The sequence below is a fragment of the Sphaerodactylus townsendi genome, linkage group LG12 (assembly GCF_021028975.2).
Source record: "Sphaerodactylus townsendi isolate TG3544 linkage group LG12, MPM_Stown_v2.3, whole genome shotgun sequence".
Lineage (NCBI taxonomy): Eukaryota > Metazoa > Chordata > Lepidosauria > Squamata > Sphaerodactylidae > Sphaerodactylus > Sphaerodactylus townsendi.
The window spans coordinates 26,937,948-26,958,704 of NC_059436.1; the positions used below are offsets into that span (position 1 = coordinate 26,937,948).

The 20,757-nt window shown below is 46.2% G+C and overlaps 1 protein-coding gene across 4 annotated transcripts in view; it reads right to left on the bottom strand.

The window, feature by feature from the left end:
• The window catches only part of ANK1 (ankyrin 1), a 179,662-nt gene that overhangs the window by 67,170 nt on the left and 91,735 nt on the right, over positions 1-20,757 (bottom strand). For all 4 annotated transcript variants that reach the window (XM_048511972.1, XM_048511973.1, XM_048511971.1 and 1 more), the window contains exons 3-6: positions 13,329-13,427; positions 5,445-5,543; positions 756-854; positions 447-632 (exon numbers count right to left, since the gene is read on the bottom strand). In XM_048511972.1, coding sequence (XP_048367929.1) covers positions 447-632; positions 756-854; positions 5,445-5,543; positions 13,329-13,427 — 483 coding nt within the window. The remainder of the gene's footprint in view (positions 1-446; positions 633-755; positions 855-5,444; positions 5,544-13,328; positions 13,428-20,757) is intronic.

The following is a 20,757-nucleotide window of genomic DNA, read 5'->3' on the forward strand; positions in this document are numbered from 1 at the left end:
CTCCTCTTTCCTATCCTAAATGCACTTTCTAATAGTTCTCTTCAGCTTACCTCACAAGGTTGATGTGAGGATAAAAGGGAGGGAGAACTGCCCTGAGCTCTTTGGAGGAAGAGAAAGATTAAAATGTACAAAATAGAAAGACAAATAAAAGAGCTGTTTTCACCTCTTGGGGTGGGCGAGGGCTTCCACTAACTGCAAAATCAGGAATGCAGCATAAGCGCCCTTTCAGAGTTCTCTCTTTTCTCTTCAGAAAGGACCCTTGAAACACAACTTCCATCCCCCCACCCTAAAAAAAACAGTTTTGCGCCTTGAAGATACACTCAGGTACAGAGACACTTCCTCTTGGGATCGCAATGTAAAAACCTGCCTATTATCCTGTCAGGGGCCACCCCTCCCACAGATCAGAGCCAGATGTACCACAGATCACACCAGACAGAACTTCATACCTTGGAAAGGACATCAGCATTGGGATCATTCTGCAAGAGCACAGCGGCCGTCCGCGTGTCATCGTTGCGAGCAGCTATGTGCAGCGCCGGGAGACGCACCTTGCCCTTTGTTCCGTAGTTAATCAGGTGGGCCACAACATTTTCGTGGCCTTGCTGAAGCGCCACTGCCAGTGGCGTGAAGCCGTCCTGCCAAAGATGGGAGAGGTAGGAACATAAATACATATAAGGAGTGAAAAGGTTAGAACCATATCAAGGTTGCCCATGGAACATGAAGCACAAATGTTTGGGGCCATGAGGAGGGACACTCACTTCAGTTGCTACATTCTGGTTGGCCCCATTCTCCAGCAGGAACTTGACGACTTCCAGATGATTCTCTTGTGCTGCCATGTACAAGGGCGTGAAGCCTTTCTGCAAAGAGAGAATCAGAACTTTCATTTCCAGATGGCCACAGTGACCACTGCTCTAGCAGACAGGGAGAGTAGAGTAGGGTGAAATGGATTGGTTGTGTAAGATGAGGGATTCACTGCTGGTATTTCACAGATTAAAGTGTGTCAGGAACCTTACATAGCAAATGGCCAAATAAGCATGAGGCAGGCTGTTCTGAGAGGTTCTGGTTGCCAGGGCAATGAGAGAATGCTCAAGGGTGAATGAAAGGAGATGGAGTGACAGTTGGGAAAAGGTGAAGATTTGCTGGTGAGGAAAAGATAGAAGGAAATCCTTTCAAGATGCTGTGAAGGGACTGAAAAGACACCAAGCATCCTACCCCCACCCCCAAATAGTAGACTACAATGTCAGCAACTGCAAGCCTGTGAGCAGGCCTACTTGAAGTTAAAAATACCTCAAAACTGATCAACTTCACTTTGTGTTTGATTGGGAGAAGAGAGGGAAGGTGTGTTCAGATTTTGACAGGAAGTTACAGTTTAATTTTTCCAAGGTTATATAGTTAAATCAAATTGTTATTGATGTCTAACAAGTAGCTCAGTCAGGATTTGCTTCCTCAATCTATTTGTCACTACTGCCAAATAAATAAAAATGACCTTTTGTAATTAAAAGACATTATATGCACATTGGGTCCCTAAAAGACTACATGTCACTCTGACTGGGTCTGAACATCCCCCCCGCAAGAGAGGACAAACTTCAAGGTGTGAATAAAAACACTGCAAATAGTTTTCATCCCCTCAAAACTGTTCATGTAGGCATTTATGTGAATGTGTATATATTCTCAGGGAGCAGCATTTCTGGGCACCAGGATGAATATCAAAATGAAGATAATCTCATACAGCCAGAAGCAAAATGAGTTTATTAGAAGAAAACAAGTGGCCATCTGGGACAGAACCAGAAACCCCAGTGCTATTAAAGACAGGAAGAATGGAGGGGAGGAAAATGGCGACTCCTTGAGGAGAAATGCAGGGTTTAAGTGAAGTAAAAATAATACATGAATATCAACATTTTTTGATATTGCTGTGGAAGAAATTTATTCTGAATGGACTTTACTGTTACTAACAGCCCAAAGTTGGGGTCATATGGCTCCACCCCATTTTGGTGGGGCTTGCTCAGAGGAATATTCAGGCAAATTTTGGCTTGGGCTGCACATGTATGATGCCATTTAGATTTCCTACCAGCAACAAAAGGTCTTAGGACACACCAAACAGAAGCAAAGAAACTAGAGTGGACAATCTCTTGTGGGGGTCTGAAGTACCCCCAGAATTACAGCTGATCCCCACAGAGATCAGTTCCCTAGGAGAGAATGGCAGATTTAGAAGGCGGTCTCCATAGGATCACACCCTCACTTACCTCCCCTTACTTTCCATACTCCGCAGGTACAGCCCCCAAATCTCCAAGATTTCCCAGGCCAGAGATGGTAAATCTCAGACATGGCTAACATACTTGTTCTGAATTCTACTTTTCCCCTCAGACTCTACCTAGCAAGGAGCAATAACATTATCTGGGAAGAAAGAAAAGCAGAACTGCATAGACCAAATCCAACAATTGCCATTGTCAGATGTTTACTCACCTGCTTAGAAAAAGCAGCACCAGCTTATGCAAAAAGACTGTATTTTAGAACTCATGCTTATACCACCCAATAAAAGCACTTCAAGCCTCCTTCCTTTGGGAAAAGGAAATTGCAAGCAGGACGGGCTGGGCGTGTGTTTGCTTGCTCATCTCAGCCAGAATGACTGACAGAAATCTACTACTGAAAATAGACAGCTTGCCCTCTTAGGCCACCCCTAAGCCTGTCATTTTGCATCTCCCCTCCCAGAACGTTTTGCGGCCCTATTTCTCTCCGTCTCCCTTGTGCTTATTTGACCTTCAGACACCACCTTATGTAATCCAAATACACAGAAGCTGACAGAAGCAGATAGGTTGTGTACCTAACAGGCGCCAGCAGGAGGCTCCTTCGCCAAATGATGATGCGGCTCTCGTTAGGAACCGAGAGATGTCATGCAGACATCTAGCCAGAACAGAGAAATCTCTTGATGCCTTCCCCAGCCAAGGCAGGGCAGGTGATGTGTGAAAGGACAGATGTAAGAAAGAGTGTGACGCTGGGTGGAATAGCTCCAGCGCGTACAAGGTGTCTGAGTGATGAAAACGTGGCGGGGCTTGGCCCCAGTGACTCAAGGCCCCAAGATAAATGACTACAGCGGCAAGCTTTACCTCAACAGATTAATCAAGTAACATGTAGGTCAGCCAACAGATTTAAACCCCAACAAAAATATTTTGGATTTGATTTGGGCTCCGCTTCCTTTTTGCAAAAACGCAGTAATCAATGGGTGGCAATTTTAATTGGCAATTCTGGGAGTTAAGGGCAAACAGTTTTGGGTCTGACTCTATTCCGGTTGTTCTGTGTTACTGCCGAAGGAATGATGAAAAGGAAAATATTAAAACAGCCTTTTCTTTTGACATTGAGTTTTAACTTTGAAAAAAGTTGTATGATATCTCACACTTCCTCCAGTGTTTCCAAAGGGGGGCAGCGTCAGTAACATGGAGCTCTAATTAAAAGTAAGGAATTGATTAACTGGTTTAAAAAGCAGATGCTTAATGAACTACAGATTGTTTAATTGGATGAGAGCCCTACTTCACGCTCTCAATTGCTTTTGATGACAGTATTGTAAAGCCGCTCAGTATTCAGCAGCGTTGCATATATTATAAATCAGGAGCCAAGGACTGGAGCCGGCCGGATGCTCAGACTACAGCCCCATCCATTGCCCTGATTTTTTTGCAGTTTTACATAGAAGAGTTTGGATTTATATCCCCCCTTTCTCTCCTGTAGGAGACCCAAAGGGGCTTACAATCTCCTTTCCCTTCCCCACCCCCAATGAATAGCCTGTGAGGTGGGTGGGGCTGAGAGAGCTCCTAAGAGCTGTGACTAGCCCAAGGTCACCCAGCTGGCATGGGCTGGAGTGCACAAGCTAATCTGGTTCACCGGATAAGCCTCCGCAGCTCAAGTGACAGAACGGGGAATCAAACCCGGTTGTCCAGATTAGAGTGCACCTGCTCGTAACCACTACATCACACTGGCTCCTATCCAAAAAAACCATAGCCATCCAAAAAACAACATTGCCCAAGAGGATGTGTGTCCATACATGGCTAGTGATCTTGTGGAGCTTGTGGGTCACAAGCAGGGCTACTCTAAGGTATCTCCAGAGCTACCTGCTCATTGTTATGTTGTGTATTTGACTTGTGAGCTTACGGGTAAACATACATGTGGTTTATGGTTGGCTATCTTATGTTTCACTTGCTAATGTATCCCTGCATAGTGCTGACAGGTCAGTAGCCCCACAGTACAAGAGCAGCAACTAGTTAGTGCTTAGATGCAAGGTTCAGTACCTTGAAAATCAGCTTTGAGCTAAGCTGAGCACTGAGTGCCTCTTCACCTCCTTAGAAACAGCAGGGCCGGCCCATCCAACAGGCTCACCTAGGCAATCACTTAGGATGCCGGAGGTGGAGGGGAACCCAACTCAGTCTGCCTGAGTCTCACCTGCCTGCCCACAGCATCAGATTATGCAGCAGCAGGCAGCAGCCCAGGTGGCATTCCTGGCCTCATGTGTGGTCCACTGACAGCCTACTTCTTCCCTCTGAGGAGAGGTTGGGTCATAGCTCTTCCATCTTCTGTCCCTCTTCCTTTGGGGGTGGGGTCATAGGTGAGTCATGGGCAGGGACCTTTCCAAGGCTGTTTTTACTTCCCATTGTACCTCTAATGGGAGGTGTGGCATGTCAACAAACCACAGCTCCGATCCTAATGATTGGTGGCGTGAATGGGAGCTGCTTCCCCATGATGGACGTGAAGAGGACGGTGGTAGCAGCAGCTTTCTCATGGTATAGGGATGGGAGAAGGAGGACAAAGGTGGCTTTTCAGCACCATGTTGGTGGAAGGTTTGTGAAGGCATTTGCCCAGGGCATCAAAATCCCTTGGGCTGGCCTTGGAGCCCTTCTCTGGCTTTGGAATGTTTATCAGGCATTCCTCCAACATCTCAATCTTATGGTTACAACCATAATTATTAGAAATGTGCAGCAATTTAGTTTTAAGTAAGCAAACAAGCAGATACTCTTGGGGGAGGGCGGTATATAAATTAACTATCCAATATCCAATCCAATACATTCAGCGTGTTGAATTCTGCATCACATACTCTGATCTTTCTCAGTCCTTGGCATGGAATTTCACTGCTTTTTCATCCTTCCCCAAACTACATTTTATATCTTTACACATCCAGTATAACTGAATTGCATGGAGAATAGTGAAGCTGTCCTTGAGTTATGCCACTAAGAGGTAAAAGGTCACTTTAAAATCAGTGACAAGTTGGCAAGTGGCTTGGCTTGCTTGCACAAGTCACATGATAGATGTTTGGGTGTACACTTTGGTTGTGTGCCGAACCCTTCTCCTGACGTGTCTTGATGTTTAAAGCAGCCCAGGCTTTTGCATAGTCCCCCTCCCCCAACCCTGAAGTTTTTCTGATGAAGTACTAAATGGGCCTTTCTCTGGGGTGACGGTCTGCTTACCTGTGACTGTGCATTGACATTTGCCCCAAAATTCACCAACTCCCGGACCACATCTTCTTGTCCTGCTAGAGCTGCAATGTGCAGAGCCGTATTTCCTTTCTGAAAAAAGAGAGAGAGAGAGGAGAGAGAAAGATCAGATGGGCTAAAGGCAGCCCAGGAAGAAATCAGCCCAAAAGACACAACAGAATGTCACATTGTTCTTTGAAAAATCCAGATTCTTAATGAAAATAAACAAGCATCCCCAGATTCTGTCCTTGGCGGATACATCTACATCATATTTGTTGGTTAATTTAACTTTCAGAGGTTTATCCAAAGAATCCTGGAAAGTGAAATTTGGTGAGCATCATTTTCTTAGACATCCTTCGTCCTCCATATAGAACAGTGGTGGCGAACCTATGGCACGGGTGCCAGAGGTGGCACTCAGAGCCTTTTCTGTGGGCACGCATGCACAGAGTTCGTCATGTAGGGGGGGCGGAAAATCACCCCCCACACACACACACACACACATCTAGGCTGGCCTGGGCACAATTCTTTACCTGGGAGTAAGCTCAGTTGCTGGCAATGGGGCTTGCTTCTGAGTAAACCCTCCTAGGGTAGTGATTCACCCAGTTGCTGGCAATGGGGCTTGCTTCTGAGTAAACCCTCCTAGGGTAGTGATTCACCCATTCAAAGTGTTGCACAGTTGCTTCACCAAACTTACTCCTGAGTAACGCGTGCCTTGGAGCCAACTGTTTTTTCTAAACTAAAACCTCAGTATTCAGGTTAAATTGCCGTATTGGCACTGCGATAAATAAGTGGGTTTTGGGTTGCAATTTGGGCACTCGGTCTCAAAAAGGTTCGCCATCACTGATATAGAACAACAGTTCCCATGGTTCTGTGAGAGACAGAATGACATTATGCTTGAGGTATAGGTATGCCCTCAGTCTTTAAAGCTGGGTGCTTGCCCTTTCAATGCATCATTTTAAAATGGAATCAACATTCTCATCTGCACTAGTGGTTTTGTTTCTTATTTTTTTTAACGGCAGAAGAAGGCTGTCCAGAGGTGTGATTAAAGCATGCTGGAACAGGTCCAGAGGAGGGCAACTAAAATGGTAAAAGATCTGGAATCCATGTCCTATGAAGAGAGACTTAGGGAGATGGGTAAATTTTGTTTGGTGAAAAAAAAGTTAAGAGGTGACAAGATAGCCCTGTTTAGATATTTGAAGGGATGTCATGTTGGTGAGGGAGCAAGCTTGTTTTCTGAGGCTCCAGAGACTAGGACCAGGAGCAGTGGGTTCAAGGTGAAGGAAAAGAGATTCCACCTAAACATCAGGAAAAACGTCCTGACAGTAAGGGCTGTTGACAGTGGAATGCATGACCTCGGAGTGTGGTGGAGTCTCCTTCTTTGGAGGTTTTTAAAGAGAGGCTGGATGACCATCTGACAGGAGTGCTTTGATTGTGTGTTCCTGCATTGCAGGGGGTTGGATCTGATGGGTCTTGGGGTCTCTTATTACAACTCTGTGATTCTATGAGAGCTGAGTAGCCCATGTAGTGATCTTAAACCAGCATCCCCAGTTTGTGAGAGAGAAGTATTAAACCAATGTCTGAATTTAGTGAATATAAGAGCTAAACTGAAACCTAATCCAGACAAGACAGAAATGCTGGTGTGTGTGGGAGTGATGGTGGGGAGAGATGACAAAATGATCCAGGAAGTAGAGTTCTGTTAGTTCTGGATGGAATTTCACTCCCGTTGAGATATCAAGTACACAGCTGAGGCCCAGTCTTCATGTTTCAAAGACCTCGTGTTTGTTTGTTGGAGGCAACATAAGGACTTTGTGTCAGCCTGGGATGGGAGTTTCATGGTTCTCAGTCACATGGCAGCCCTTTTCCGCTCATGAATGTGGCAAGAAGGGAGAAGCAGCTTCATCCCCCATCCCCATACGAGCCCAGAGATCTGCTACTGGCTCTATTGCAAAATGTTCATGAAACTGAACATCCCTGTGAGTTCATGTGTACCTTCCCTATCACACAGGCAGGAATTCCTTCCTCCATTCCAGTTTGAAACACAATTGTGGTCAGTAGTATGTCTACATCGGTGCTTTGACTAACCACAGTCAATACCAAACCACAGTTTGGAACCAAGATAAGAAGCAGGTTTGCAAACTGCCATTTGTCATTAACGATGGTTAACTGAGAAGTTGGTGCTGCTGACATAATGGTAACCACAGAGGTTTCCATTGCTTTGTATGAGTAGCAGTTTAGTTTGAACAAGAAATGTTACTAGGACAAAGTCCTAGGGCAAGTGCTTTTCCTCCACCAGTGTCATGTTTAAATGAAGCCTAAATATGCAGTCAAAAGTATATGGGGAGACAACATTCTTCTTTACCAATTGTTGATTATGCTGCTTATTAATAAAATAGAATAGTTACAAGGTAGTTAACAAGGCTTCAGGAATCTTTAATGTGAATTAAGAAATTGTATGTTCTGATCCAAGGGTCTATGACCTTTTATAATTAAACAGCCAAACTTTGTGAAAATTCAGAACAAGAGTTCCACAAATAATCAGTATAACAAATCCTATTTGCATAACTGAAGCAGTGGCGTAGTGGCTAAGAGCAGTGGCTAAGAGCAGGTGCACTCTGATCTGGAAGAACCAGGTTTGATTCCCAGCTCTGCCGCTTGAGTTGTGGAGGCTTATCTGGGGAATTCAGATTAGCCTGTGCACCCCCACACACGCCAGCTGGGTGACCTTGGGCTAGTCACAGTTCTTTAGAGCTCTCTCAGCCCCACCCACCTCACAAGGTGTTTGTTGTGAGGGGGGAAGGGCAAGGAGATTGTCAGCCCCTTTGAGTCTCCTACAGGAGAGAAAGGGGGGATATAAATCCAAACTACTCCTCCTCCTCCTCCTCTTCTTCTTCTTCTTCTTCTTAAGTTAGTACAGTCTGAACACTGCATCTTGCAAGCCCTTCGTCAGGACACAAGATCTCACAATAAGGAAATAACAAATATAAATCCTAAGCAAATGTTTTTATGAACTGGTCTGCACATGCTTCACACTTGGATTACTAATATATGTGTAGCTCCATCATCTCCTGTTCTGGTGGACAGCCGCGTTAGTTTGCAGTAGCAGAATATAATTAGAGTCCGGCAGCACCTTAAAGACCAACAATATTTCCCAGGATACAAACATGAATGAGTCAAAGCAGACTTTGTCAGACACATTTGTTCTAATTGTATCTGACAAAGTGATGAGCTTTGTCTCATGGAAGTTTGTACTGTTGGACTTCAAAGTGACACTGGACTCAAATTTTATTTCCTTTTCTGTAAGGCATCCCGTTAAAAATCTCTTCATGCCATTCTCTTTGCATTTCACTTATTCTAGCATTCCATCTACCTCTCCAATATACCTTATTCTTCTAAAGGGCCATATGGAGTTACATAGCGAGGCCCATCTGGTTCCAGATCCAAAGGACACAATGAGCAGAAGAACTCAGAGATTCACCAAGAAGAGATGACAGCTGGATGACTATGAATTACTGGCGCTGCAGCACAAGCAGGGAAGGAGAAGGATCTGCTACTGCAGCAGGCAGACCAGCCAGATCACCTGAACATCTCCCTGCCATAGAGATGGAAAAGGAGCTGGCTGGGAAATCAGCAATCCCTCATTTATTCTCCGAATCTCTGGCAAAGGTTACGCCAGGAAAGCCCTGACTTCCTCGGCACCGCGTGCTCCCTGCCATGGGAGGGTTGGCTGAAAGCGGGAGAGGGTTTGCCAGAGCTTCTGCCAAGAATTATGGAATCATTATGGGCTGTACTTGCTTTCAGGGCAAGGACAACACAAATGCCTACAGCTCAAAGCTGTGAGCCAAACTGGTGAACAATTCATGTGGAGAGGGAAAGGGCCACGTGATATAACTTCCCGGACCCCACTGTTTTTAAAGGGTGCTATAAGAGGCACAGGGAATCGGAAGTTACATGGGAATAACACCCTGCTTCACACAAAATGGGGTTTTCCCAGAGACTTTGTGTCTCCATCTTGTGTGTCAAAAGATGGGGGGAAAGAGGTTGGAAGCCATACTTTTCCCATGGCCCAAGGTGTGCCTGGCTGAACAAGGAGGCTAGCTAATCTCCATTGTCTCACCCTATGGGGATTTAATCAGTGCATTATTTATTCTATCACAGGTTTAAAAAAATGGCACCCATCCCAACACTCATCTGCACCCATCCAACCATTAATCAGTAATCAGAAGAACTGCCCAGGCGTTCTCTTGCATCCTGACGACTCATCAAGCCTCTCCCATCTTACCGTCGGAACCCCAGGAAAGCAATCAACTCTTTGCCTCTAGCCTTCCTGCCAGTTTACCTCATCCTGCCAGTTAACCTGCTTCAGGAACCATTTCTGACTATATATATATATATATTACTTCTGTGGTCATCCATAGTGTGTGTTTGTGTCTTGAATCCCTGTGCCCACCCTCATATTTGTGGGGGGCTCCTTTTCCTTTTCAGCCACTGCTTTGGTGGGACCCCTCCTCTACTGGACTAGTAAATATTGCCCCTCGCTTAAATCCATGCAATTTCCTTCCTTCTCCTTCTAGTTAGCTCTTGTATGCAGTGTGTGTATGAACGTATATATTGATCAATCGTAATCTGGTTTCTATTACTTTATTAATAAACCTCTTTATTATTACAACTCTCTCTTTATTGGAGAGTTTCCATCTGGATTATCCTGGGAGACACAGGTCATAGATCTCTCTCTCTCTCTCTCTCTCTCTCTCTCTCTCTCTCTCTCAGCTTTGTCCCTAAAAGGTGATTCCCCCAATTAAAGGTGGGACAGCCTACTTTGGGTAACAGTAACTCCACCAAGCAGAGAGATGCAGAAGGCCAGCCAATCATTTGCTGAATCTCTGCCACATTAACCAGGCAGGGCGAGGCTTGGGCAACAGGCCCAGCTCCACTGCAACATAGAATGCGGCAGCCCCAAATGTTAGAGCCCTCTCCCCCATAGTCTCCATCAAGCCTGGCAAGTCATTCCCTGGGGGCCCTCCGTAAACACCTGCCCCGAGGACCACTTCACAGGGTGTCAACAGGCCTAGAGGAAAATTTCCTGTCCCTTTGATAGAGGCTTAATGCATGAGAGTAGGCAGCTGAAATTTTTCATGGCACAGAAGTAAACAACATCACTTGATAAATACAAAACAAAGAACAAAAAAAGCAGGGCCCTGACCTGGACAGTCCAGGCAGGCCCGATCTCATCAGATCTCAGAAGCTAAGCAGAGTCAACCCTGGTCAGTTTTTCTGGGATTCTTTTGCAACACAATGACAATTTGGCTGCCATTCAAAAGGTTTAAGAGAACCAAAGAATTCCATTTACATTCTCCTGCTTCAGTTCCTTCCCTTTGAGGAGGGAAGCTTTGAGGATTCGGCCAGTGTGCCAACGGCCAGCTCTGACACAAGCAAAGAAATGCAGGGAGATGCAGGGAATAAATCAAGGAAACCTCCCTGTCAATGGCGCATCTTGGGTAGGGCAGAGGGGACATTTTATCTAGGCAACACTTGCCTGGGTCACTTGGGGGGGGCACATTTGGCCACTTGCTCACCACCACCACTCACTTGTCCCATTCGCTCGCTCGCCTGCTGCCACTTCACCCACTCCGCTGCTCACCTGTCCTGCTTGCCTGATCCAGTCACCCTGCTCCCCTGCCACCTTCGCTCACCCACCACCACCCACCCGCCCCATTTGCACACTCGCCTGCCCACCGCTTGCCCATACTGCTTGTTCGCCCACCTGCTGCCACCACTCACCTCCCTCCCCAAATGCTTCTCAGCAACACATCGGGGCAGAGCGGCTCTACAGCCTCCCTCTGTGATCTCTGGGGAGAGGGGCTCTGGCTTTGCGGAAGACTCTGTGGGGACGGTGGCAGTGGCAGCGGCAGTAGCTCTTCAGTGGCTCACCCTTTCTCCCTATTCTGTTCCCCCTTGTTATCTCCATTCCCCTCGTTCTGCCACCCTTTCTCTCTATTCCCCTTTCTTTCTCTTCCCCACATTCTGTTCCCCTCTCCACTTGTGCTATGGAAGTTTGCTGGGTGACCTTGGGTCAGTCACTCTCAGCCTAACCTACCTTGCAGGGCTATCGTGAAGGTAAATTGGAGGAGAGGGTTTGGCTCCTACTGGGAGAAAGGGGGGGGTGGGTTGGGAAATTCCTGAAGATTCAGGTATTAAGCAGGGTATGTATGTGTGTGTTGGGGATAGAAGGAAGCCGAGAAGGAAAACATTGTCTGAGTTCACCCTCCAAAGCAGTCATTTTCTCCAGAGTAAACAGATCTTTATATTTGGGCTTCACCTGGAGGTTGGGAACCCTAATTTAATGTAATTTCTCTATGTGGATTGCCCCAGGAGCAAAAGGAACCTTCCAGAATCACTGCTGCCTCTGTGGATGCTTGCTGGGGGAGGGCACAAAATCTGTTCTTGCCACCCAATCCTACTCTTTTCTTTTAATTCTGCACATTTTTTTCTTCTATTTGGTTCTAGAAGCATTTTTCCTACATTTTTCATCCATTGTTTTCCTAAGCCTTTTCACCATGATTTTTCCCCAATCTCTCTATGAGCCAGCTTCCCTTGAGCATGTGATTGTGTTGAAATGGTCTTTATTTCTCCACCCCACCAAACAACTGGCTCTTATCTACATCCCATGTAGTTCCCAGTCTCATCTGCAGTCATTTTCTCCTCCCCTTCCTGCTCTGTTTTCAAAAGGAATTTTAAAAAATTATCTTTGTTATATCGAAATAGCGATGTAAAGTTGTGGTAGACATACAAACTAGCATGGTTAATTGGATCAGCTTTGTCAATTTCACATACAATTTGTGATCTTAACTTTCAGGCAGAGATACAAACTAGAATGCTTGATTGGATCAGCTTTGTCAAGTTCATATGGAACTACTGATGTAACATTAGGCCAGAGAATGATTTTGAAGCTGGGTGCAATTGAAAAGAATGCTAGGAGCAATTGTTGCATGTAATCAGGGATTGCTGCAGTAACGATTGTGTGTTACTGCAGATCAAATCTGGCCCAAAATGTTTGGTTCTTCATATTTGTGAGGGGTTGGGGTGGGCTACATGTTTATGTTCCTTCAGATAATGGCACCTGTTCCAGGAGTTGTTTGGGGTTCCATTTCGGGTTGGTAGATCTTGATAGTGGTCGGTGATGTCAATTAATCATGTAACACTGTTGCTGTCCAAAAGATTCAGCAGGTCAAAGTTGAGATAAAATGATAGGATTTATCAGCAGGCTAAACCATCCCGTTTCTCACAGGTAATAAGGCTCATAAAATCATCTGTTAATTAATTCTTTGGAGACCTAAAAGGAATACAGGATAAAAGCTCCCTCCCTCTAGCACCTGCGTTCTTACCCAGCTTTCATTATTTTAATCCTCACTGCTAATTGTTCTTTGAAATATTATTGCACAATTTTAATAAATCACTTTAATTGCATTTTACACTGTTTTGCCTTTAGGTGGTTTCAGTTTAATTCCAGTACCTATGCCTATACCTGCCAGGTTAAACATTTTGTGTAGCTTGCACTCAAGTGTCCTACCTTGCAGAAGTGGCTTTCTTGACATAAAACCGAGGAAGGTTAAAAGCTTGACCCTTGGCTGTTTGGGTAGTGAAAAGGGGTTGGTCGCAACTACCAGGACTGAGGTGGGAGGACTCATATCCCAAGGTTTTGTAATTTTGTGTTTTGCTGACTCACCCCAAGAGAATCCCTTGGACGAGGGGTTCTCAGCAATGTCACCTGGCAAGGATTAGCCACTCAAACTGATATTTAATGAACAGCCAAAGGGACCAGTTTAAGAGCTGGCAATCCTCTGTAAATGCCTTACCCTTCCCAGCAGCTCTTGACCTTACCTTGGTCGTGGTTTCCAAAACAATTTCCTTGTGCAGCAGCTCCGCCACCATCTTCACGTGTCCCTCCTTGGACGCCAGGTGCAAAGCATTTAACCCATTCTGGAAAGAGTGGAGAGTGCATTAGATAGTGCTCTGAGTTTGATCACTTTTAGTTTGCCCTGCAGCAGATTCCATGGCAGCTGGTGTTAGTCAAGGTGCTCAACCCAAAGGACTAAAAATGGACTGGTGCATTCCAGCAACAGTGGAAGGCCCATTGATGCAGCAGGTGGGGAGGAAATGTCTGTATCCTGCAAAATTGCTGGGGTGTGTGAGAGTGAGAATCGTGCAATCCCTTAATCATTTGGTTGCCACAGTTTGATAGAGTCCATTACACAGATACTGCAAACCTAATAATTTCTGAATGGATTAAAGTTTTCCCATAGATGGAATTGTATGGAAACATGATAGGTTCATATGCATTGGAAAGCCATGATCTAATCAAAAGAACACACTATGTAATTATTAGAATGCAAATAGAAACATCTGCACAAATTATACGTTTTGAAAATAAATTTTTTGAAATTATAGTTTCTAAGGATGCCCCAATGCCATGAGTGCATATATAAATTTATACACATGAATGAAAATGGCAGCTATACAGATACTGTGAAACTGTTCAACACACATCACAAACCTTAATGGTATTTCTTTACTTCTCTTAAACAAAAAGCTCTGAAACTAGAAGAATCAAAGAGAAATCAAAACACGGTTCAGTTCCCCTTAAAGTGTTTGTTGTTGTTGCAAACTGGGGGCAACCTGAGAATCCCACTTTGCGCTTGCTTTAAAGTAGCTTCAGGGAACTAAATCTGTGGTACCAAATTTCTGATGCCACTCTTTGCAGCAAGTGAGTACCAAGGAGACAGACAAGCAGGTCCTTTTTGGGGGGCAAAGCTGGAAATATGGATGAGCAGTGTGGGCTTGAGCAAGCAGGTGGAGTTGGCCAGCCAGCCTCCTGCTGATGGACCTTCTGTAGCCCTTGTGTTGTGGCAAGCGAGGCAGGCAGCCAGATTTCCCCTTGATGTTACCATCAGCAAGAAAGGCAGGGGAAACCACACTCAGGCACGGGGGACACCTGAACTGCACGTGCGCAGGGTACCTAGAAGAACCAAGCAGCTAATTAGGAAAGGAAAGCCAAGCAAGGGACAAGCAAGCAGCTCTCCCTCTTCACATACAGGGCGACACACACCAGGGCTGCCAACCTCGAAGTAGAGTCTGGCGATCCTGCAGAATCTCCACATGACAGAGATCATTTCCCCTGGAGAAAATGGCTGCTTTGGAGAATAGAATCTATGGACTTATACTTACATGAGGTCCCTCCCTCCGCTTTTACAAACCTAACCCTCTCCAGGTTCCATCCCCTAAAGCTCCAGGGATTTCCCAGCCTGAAACTGGCAGCCCCATAACACACACCCAGATCTCACAAAGAACCAGCTGGGCCATTTCCCCCCAAGGCAGGCGGCATCCCTCCTTTTAAATCCTTTTCCGATGCAATTTGCTTCCGGTCGTCATCACAAGGTGGGCTTCCTAACTTTCTTCTAAATGTGATTTCTGTTTCAACACTCGGCCCCACCCTGCACTGTGCTCTTAAACTTGCCTCCTGCTTTGTTTGCCCCCACCCTGTTTCGACACCCATTCAGGCATTCTATTAAGGGCCACAGCCTCCATGTTACAAAATCCTCGTATTTGTTGGTGGATGAGACACAAGGGTTTTGCATCAGACCTTCAATGTGGATTTTGTGCCTCCCAGGCTCACATATGCCCTTTTCTCTTGGAGTCCAGGACACGTGCGTAGAAGCGGCAACAGCACTTATCCCCATGCTGGTTTTGCTTCCTGAAACCATCCTGTGGAGTTGCTGTTGTCTCCCTTTGTAAAAACACATTATTTACATTACTGCACATAAGTTTCAGGAAGGGGCTGAAACCACCCCCTTTGGATTGTTTGAGGAAGCAGGAGAAGTGCAGGGGAGAAATCTGAACCTGATTGTACCCACGTACCATGGACACAAACAGGAAAGGGTACAGGTGTCTCTGGGAGGCAAAAACTTCCACTGAATTATGCAAATCCCTCATGTTGTCCACCAACAAGCACGAAGACTCTGTAATGTGCAGACAGGTCCTATGTTCAGTGTCCCAGCCTGATCTTTCTCCTCCTGTAGACACACATATGAAGAGATATTTTGCCTTATACTTGGCTGGATCATCTAACCCTTGACAGGTCATCAAATCCCTGGCAGAGCCTTTTCTGGGAGATGCTGGGAACCAAACCGGGCATCTTCTCTTCTGCAAGCAAACCAAGTGTTCTGACACTGAGCTAATTCCTTTCCTCAAACAAGGAGTGTTCCTTTGAGCGGGAGGAGAACCAGATGACTAAGGATATCTTCAAATGCCCACTACAACAGCCACACAAAGGGCAACTGAATGAATACCATTAATGGATAGGGAACCATTCAGAAGCCTTCATTAAGTCTTGAACTGGTGACCTGAGAGACAGCGCGGCAGTGATTTAGCGCTTTTGCACCCCTCTAATAAGGAAGCTACACAGGAAGCCGCCTGACACTGCATCAGACCAGAGGTCCATCTAGGTCAGCACCGTCTACTAAGACTTGCAGCAGTTCTCCAGGGTCTCAAGCTGGTCTTTCATTTCACCTACTATCGAACCTTTTATAATTGGAGATGCCAAGTGGTTGTGGTGGGTTTCCCAGGCTGTGTGGTCGTGGTCTGGTAGGTCTTGTTCCTAACATTTAGCCTGCATCTGTGGCTGGCATCTTCAGAGGTGTATCACAGAGAGAAGTCTGTTTCACACAGTGTCTAGTGAGAGGGGAATGTTTAGTGGGGTATATATTGTCCATGTCCCAGGGCGGGCAACCAATCAGTACCGGTAAGTGTTTGGGCGGAACTTGCTATGCAAAGGTGTGGTTGAGTGCATTGTATTGCGGGTGGGGTTATCAGTCCATTTACATTTTACGCCAAGCAGATGATCTACCACTGAGCCACAGCTGCATTTTACAGTGAGACAGGCTGTTGGTCCATTTAGCTCAGTAGTGTCAAAACATATTAGTCATAACACTCCAGGATTGCAGTCAAAGACCATTACCGGCCCTGATGCTGGAATGTTCTGCATGTTTTCCCAAAGTGCTACACCACCTCCTCTGCAACTCCCTGCAATGCCAGCCATGTTCTCCAAATTCAAAGGCAGCTTCAGGAAAGAAAACACAGTCCCCTTCTCCTGTCCGGAGGGAGTCTCCTTCCCTTGTTTAAAGCTGGCTGGCAAACCCTCCCCTTTTCAGTATTTGCCCCAGGAGGGGAAAACTGCTTGGAGAAGAAGAGGAAGGCATGCAGCGCATATTCTGGAGGCTGTCTGCTGATAATGGTTTGCAGGGAATTATATCTGCATTAAATACATCATACATCCTTCTACACTCATTTCCCTGCCACTGCTTGCTGACGCAGGTAGACAGACTTTATGACTACAGGCTGAGGCATTCAGGACCCTGATCTACTCCGTTGCTTTGTCTAACCAGCAATGCTTCCTTGAGCTTTTGGGTTTGTTCTCCAGGTTTCAGTCAGTTAAATGTGTCTGACTGTGGTCCCCCCCCCCAACTCCTTTTTTACCAGCTTTTATGCAGTCAGACACATGCAGATTTATTTCTTTCATTTCCAGTTCTGCTACGATCTATGTCAGGGTTCCTCAGCATGACACCCATGGGCATCACAGTGCCTGCAGGCTCTTTGCCAGGCACCACCATGGGCTCCAAGAACATAGGTGATACCTTCGTGAAGGCAGAACTAGTGCCTTTATACGGGCTTTTCACTTGGATCTTCCCCATCATTCACAGGAGAGGTGTTCAGGATCCTGTAAACAGGACCATGGATAAACTATGGGGAGGCAGGGACTAGATAGTATTCCTCAGAGCACTCCTCAGTCCTCTCTTTGTGTGCTTTATCGTCCCCCTCCCTTTCTTGGTAATGTTCTGCGTGTGTTATCTTCTCTTGGATTTCTATGTAGATATTTACATCTCCCCAGTCCCTTTCCTTTTGTGTGCTTATGTATCCTTGGATCTGCCTGCCCAGCGACCATTTTGCAGGGGCACCTACCATCCTCATAAAACTCCAAAGCTGCCTGCAGGCTCAAAAGCCTTGGGGACTCCAATCTATACCACAGTGCTATTTTGTGAGAGTAACCCCAGCTGAGCATGGCAGACGGAAGGATATCTGCAACCACTGGCTGATCTTGCAGCAGTCTTAAAGAGGGGGGAAGCAAATATGAAAGTGAAGACAGCAGGCCGAGGCAAGTCGGGGAGAGAGGCAAGGAAAGGAAGGCTAGAAGAAAAAGCAGTGTGGAAGAGTGCAGGGGAGAGAAGGCCAAGAGGCATGGATCTGAGACGGAAACTGGCAGAGAGAATGGGCCACAGACACGGCAGAAGCTGCAGAGCTAAGAAACACCGAAATTCACATATTGATTCGAAATAACCAGCCAACTCTTTGGCTGCATGCTTCTAGTCCCCCCCAGAGGCTTCCTGCTTAAGACTTTGCATCCTTTTGGCTAGACACAGGCATCCAGGGCCAATTGGAGGCGTCTTTTCTCTCTTTACAGCTGGGCGTCTAAAGAATGTGGCTGGAGAAGATGGAAGATGCAGACACTCTCTCTGATGGCATAGATGAGGATGGAACCAAGGTTGGTGCACACGGTGATGATGATCAGATAACAGGACAAGTTCTCGCTGTTTGTGTGAGAATACAGGGCTTGTGGGGTAGGTCTGACCACACGTATCCCTCTTTATCACATACAGGACACGTGAGGTTGGACCTTTACCACAAGTCTGATATTCCCCCAGGTGGAATGGCAAAGATGCAATCGAATCATGGGAGGATGGTGTAAATAGCACCCGGGTCTTCACAAACAAACTCCAGAATTCCCATGAGTAATGAGCAATGCCCCATGTAGCAAGCAGAATCGATGCACAGTTTGACCTAGGCCTATTCCCCTGCACCTCTGCTTTTCCTAGTCTGTGCACTCTTCTACACGGGCTATTTCCAGGCATGCTGCTTTTCAGAAGAGAAGTTCTTGCCAGGCCAAGTCCAGGGCTCAGGGACGGAGCCTCGCATCATTTTAAAAGCAAATGTCTAGCCCTCATTGCTATAAAGATATGCCCCAAAGTATATGATGAAATCTGAATAGCCAAAGCTGATGCTCAATAATCTTTCCAAGGTTTTGGGAGAAAAGAGGCAAATTATACAGAATGAAAACAGAAAGAACAAATTATGTGGATTTCCACAAATTAGGTTACAGAATGCTGCTTTCTTGTGGGCACCCAGACACAAAATTTCGGCTCTCTTCAGAAATGTGCGCAATCAGCTCCAATGCCCTGGCATGGCTAGATCCTGCCCAAGACAAATTCAGAGCACATGAGAGCACCCCACGCAAACGTGCACACGGTTATGATGAGGTGGTTGGACAGTGTGTAAAATCATTACAACGTTGCGGGTCAAACTTTGAGGGCCTATGCCAATAGGCATGTTTGAATACTTCCCCCTCCCCCTACCATTAACTCCCCTGCAGATAGCGAACAAGCATGTCACATGGTCCTAATCTTCTCTCTGATATACTAGTTTTCTATGTGAAGGGGAAAGAGGGTTGCAAGGTAGCATTCCAACAGGTAATGCCAGCAGCCAGGAATTTTGCCATGCTGATGAATAAACTGGCTCTTATTCTAGAAGGATTCAGAGGAATAGAGGAAAGGAGGTGTTTTGCCCTTCGGATCAATGCCCAGCAGGACCTCCCAGGGTGGGAAACGTAGTCATGTCATTTTCACAGCTATAACTGTAGAATCACTGGCTATTACTACTGATTCAGGGGTCTGCAACCTGCGGCTCTCCAGAGGTTCATGGACTGGCAGGGGCTGATGGGAATTGTAGTCCATGAACGGTAACCTCTGGAGAGCCACAGGTTACAGACCCCTGGTAGTCACTCCCACTCCCCAATCACACAAGATGGAAAAAGAACAGCACTCATTCCATATCATTTGGCTCTGTGAAAAATCCACTACATGTTGTGTAAATGCAATTTAATTTTTTAAAATAAAATTCCTGAGATCTATAGTTTGTTTTCAGATTCAAGTCTCTAGCCTTCATCTTTGCAGGGAAAATGCTGCAAGTCTCCATGCCCACCTGTTGCCCCTCGCTTTACAAATTGCAACTAATTTGGCAAAGGGATCAATTATGGACAAACTAATGAAATGTTGAAGGGCATTCACGGCCGGAATCACTGGAGCGTCGTGGGGTTTCCGGGCTGCATGGCCGTGTTCCAGTAACATTTTTTCCTGACGTTTCGCCTGCATCTAGATGTGGCTGGAATCGTCAGGAGAAAATGCTACTGGAACATGGCCATGCAGCCCGGAAACCCCACAACACTCCAAACTAATGAAATATTTGCAAAAGTGCTTAAACTGCATCATCAAATTGCAGAACCGGAGATTCCTGGGAGTACAATCTGGACGCGACGCAGGTCCACGACGTAGGAGAAAGCAAGGCTTCTGTGTGAGTCTGCTGTCTCTCCACAGAGCCAACAAGCGCTGCCCCTCTCCAGGAAGGCTGCTCTTCCTTCAAAGAGCCAAGCACAAATCCTGGCTGTTAGCTTTGCTTTGAAGCTGGTTATCAAAGCCGAACAAACAGCTTGTCTCCGGAGAGAGCCTCTAATGTGAAGCTTGCCATAATGATGTGCTGAGCCGGGTAACAATCATGGCACCACAGCCTAGCCTTGTGAGGTGGAGCGATCGCCATCCTTTCAAGTCAAGAAATAAATGAAATATTCTGGAAGAGCGCCTAATGCAGTTGGAAGCCGTGGGCCGTGTACGGGAATGGATCGATACGCTGAAACCCACGGGGCTTTCACTGGCACTTAGCAGTGGCGTTAAGGAAAGAGGGACTGAGTTTGCAACACACAAGCTGTGTCAGCAGACCATGTCCTCACACCTCTGCAGTGCCAGCTCCAGGATTTATTTTTTTTTGGGGGGGGGGGGTCTGAGCAAGGAAATTCCAGATGGGTAGCCGGGCTAGTCTACTGTAGCAAAACAAAACAGAATGTTGTGAGTTGTTAAAGTGCCCCTGTGCTTCTGTTTTGTCTGAGCAAGGCAACTTCAAGGATCAAGTACATGATATACTGACACATGTTGGGTTCCGGGTGCAAGAGCAGTCAGACAGACATTGGGGAACTCCTCTTAAATAGTGCCCATTCACTCGGGCCCATTAAGGAAGTCCTGCAAGAGGAGGGGGAGAGAGATTCTGGCTTCCCTCACAGTGCTTCTTCCAGCCTGAAGCAAACGAGCACAATGCAAAGTGAGCCCCTGTGGTATACGTTGAAAATCTGGCCACATACCCATGACCCCACCCA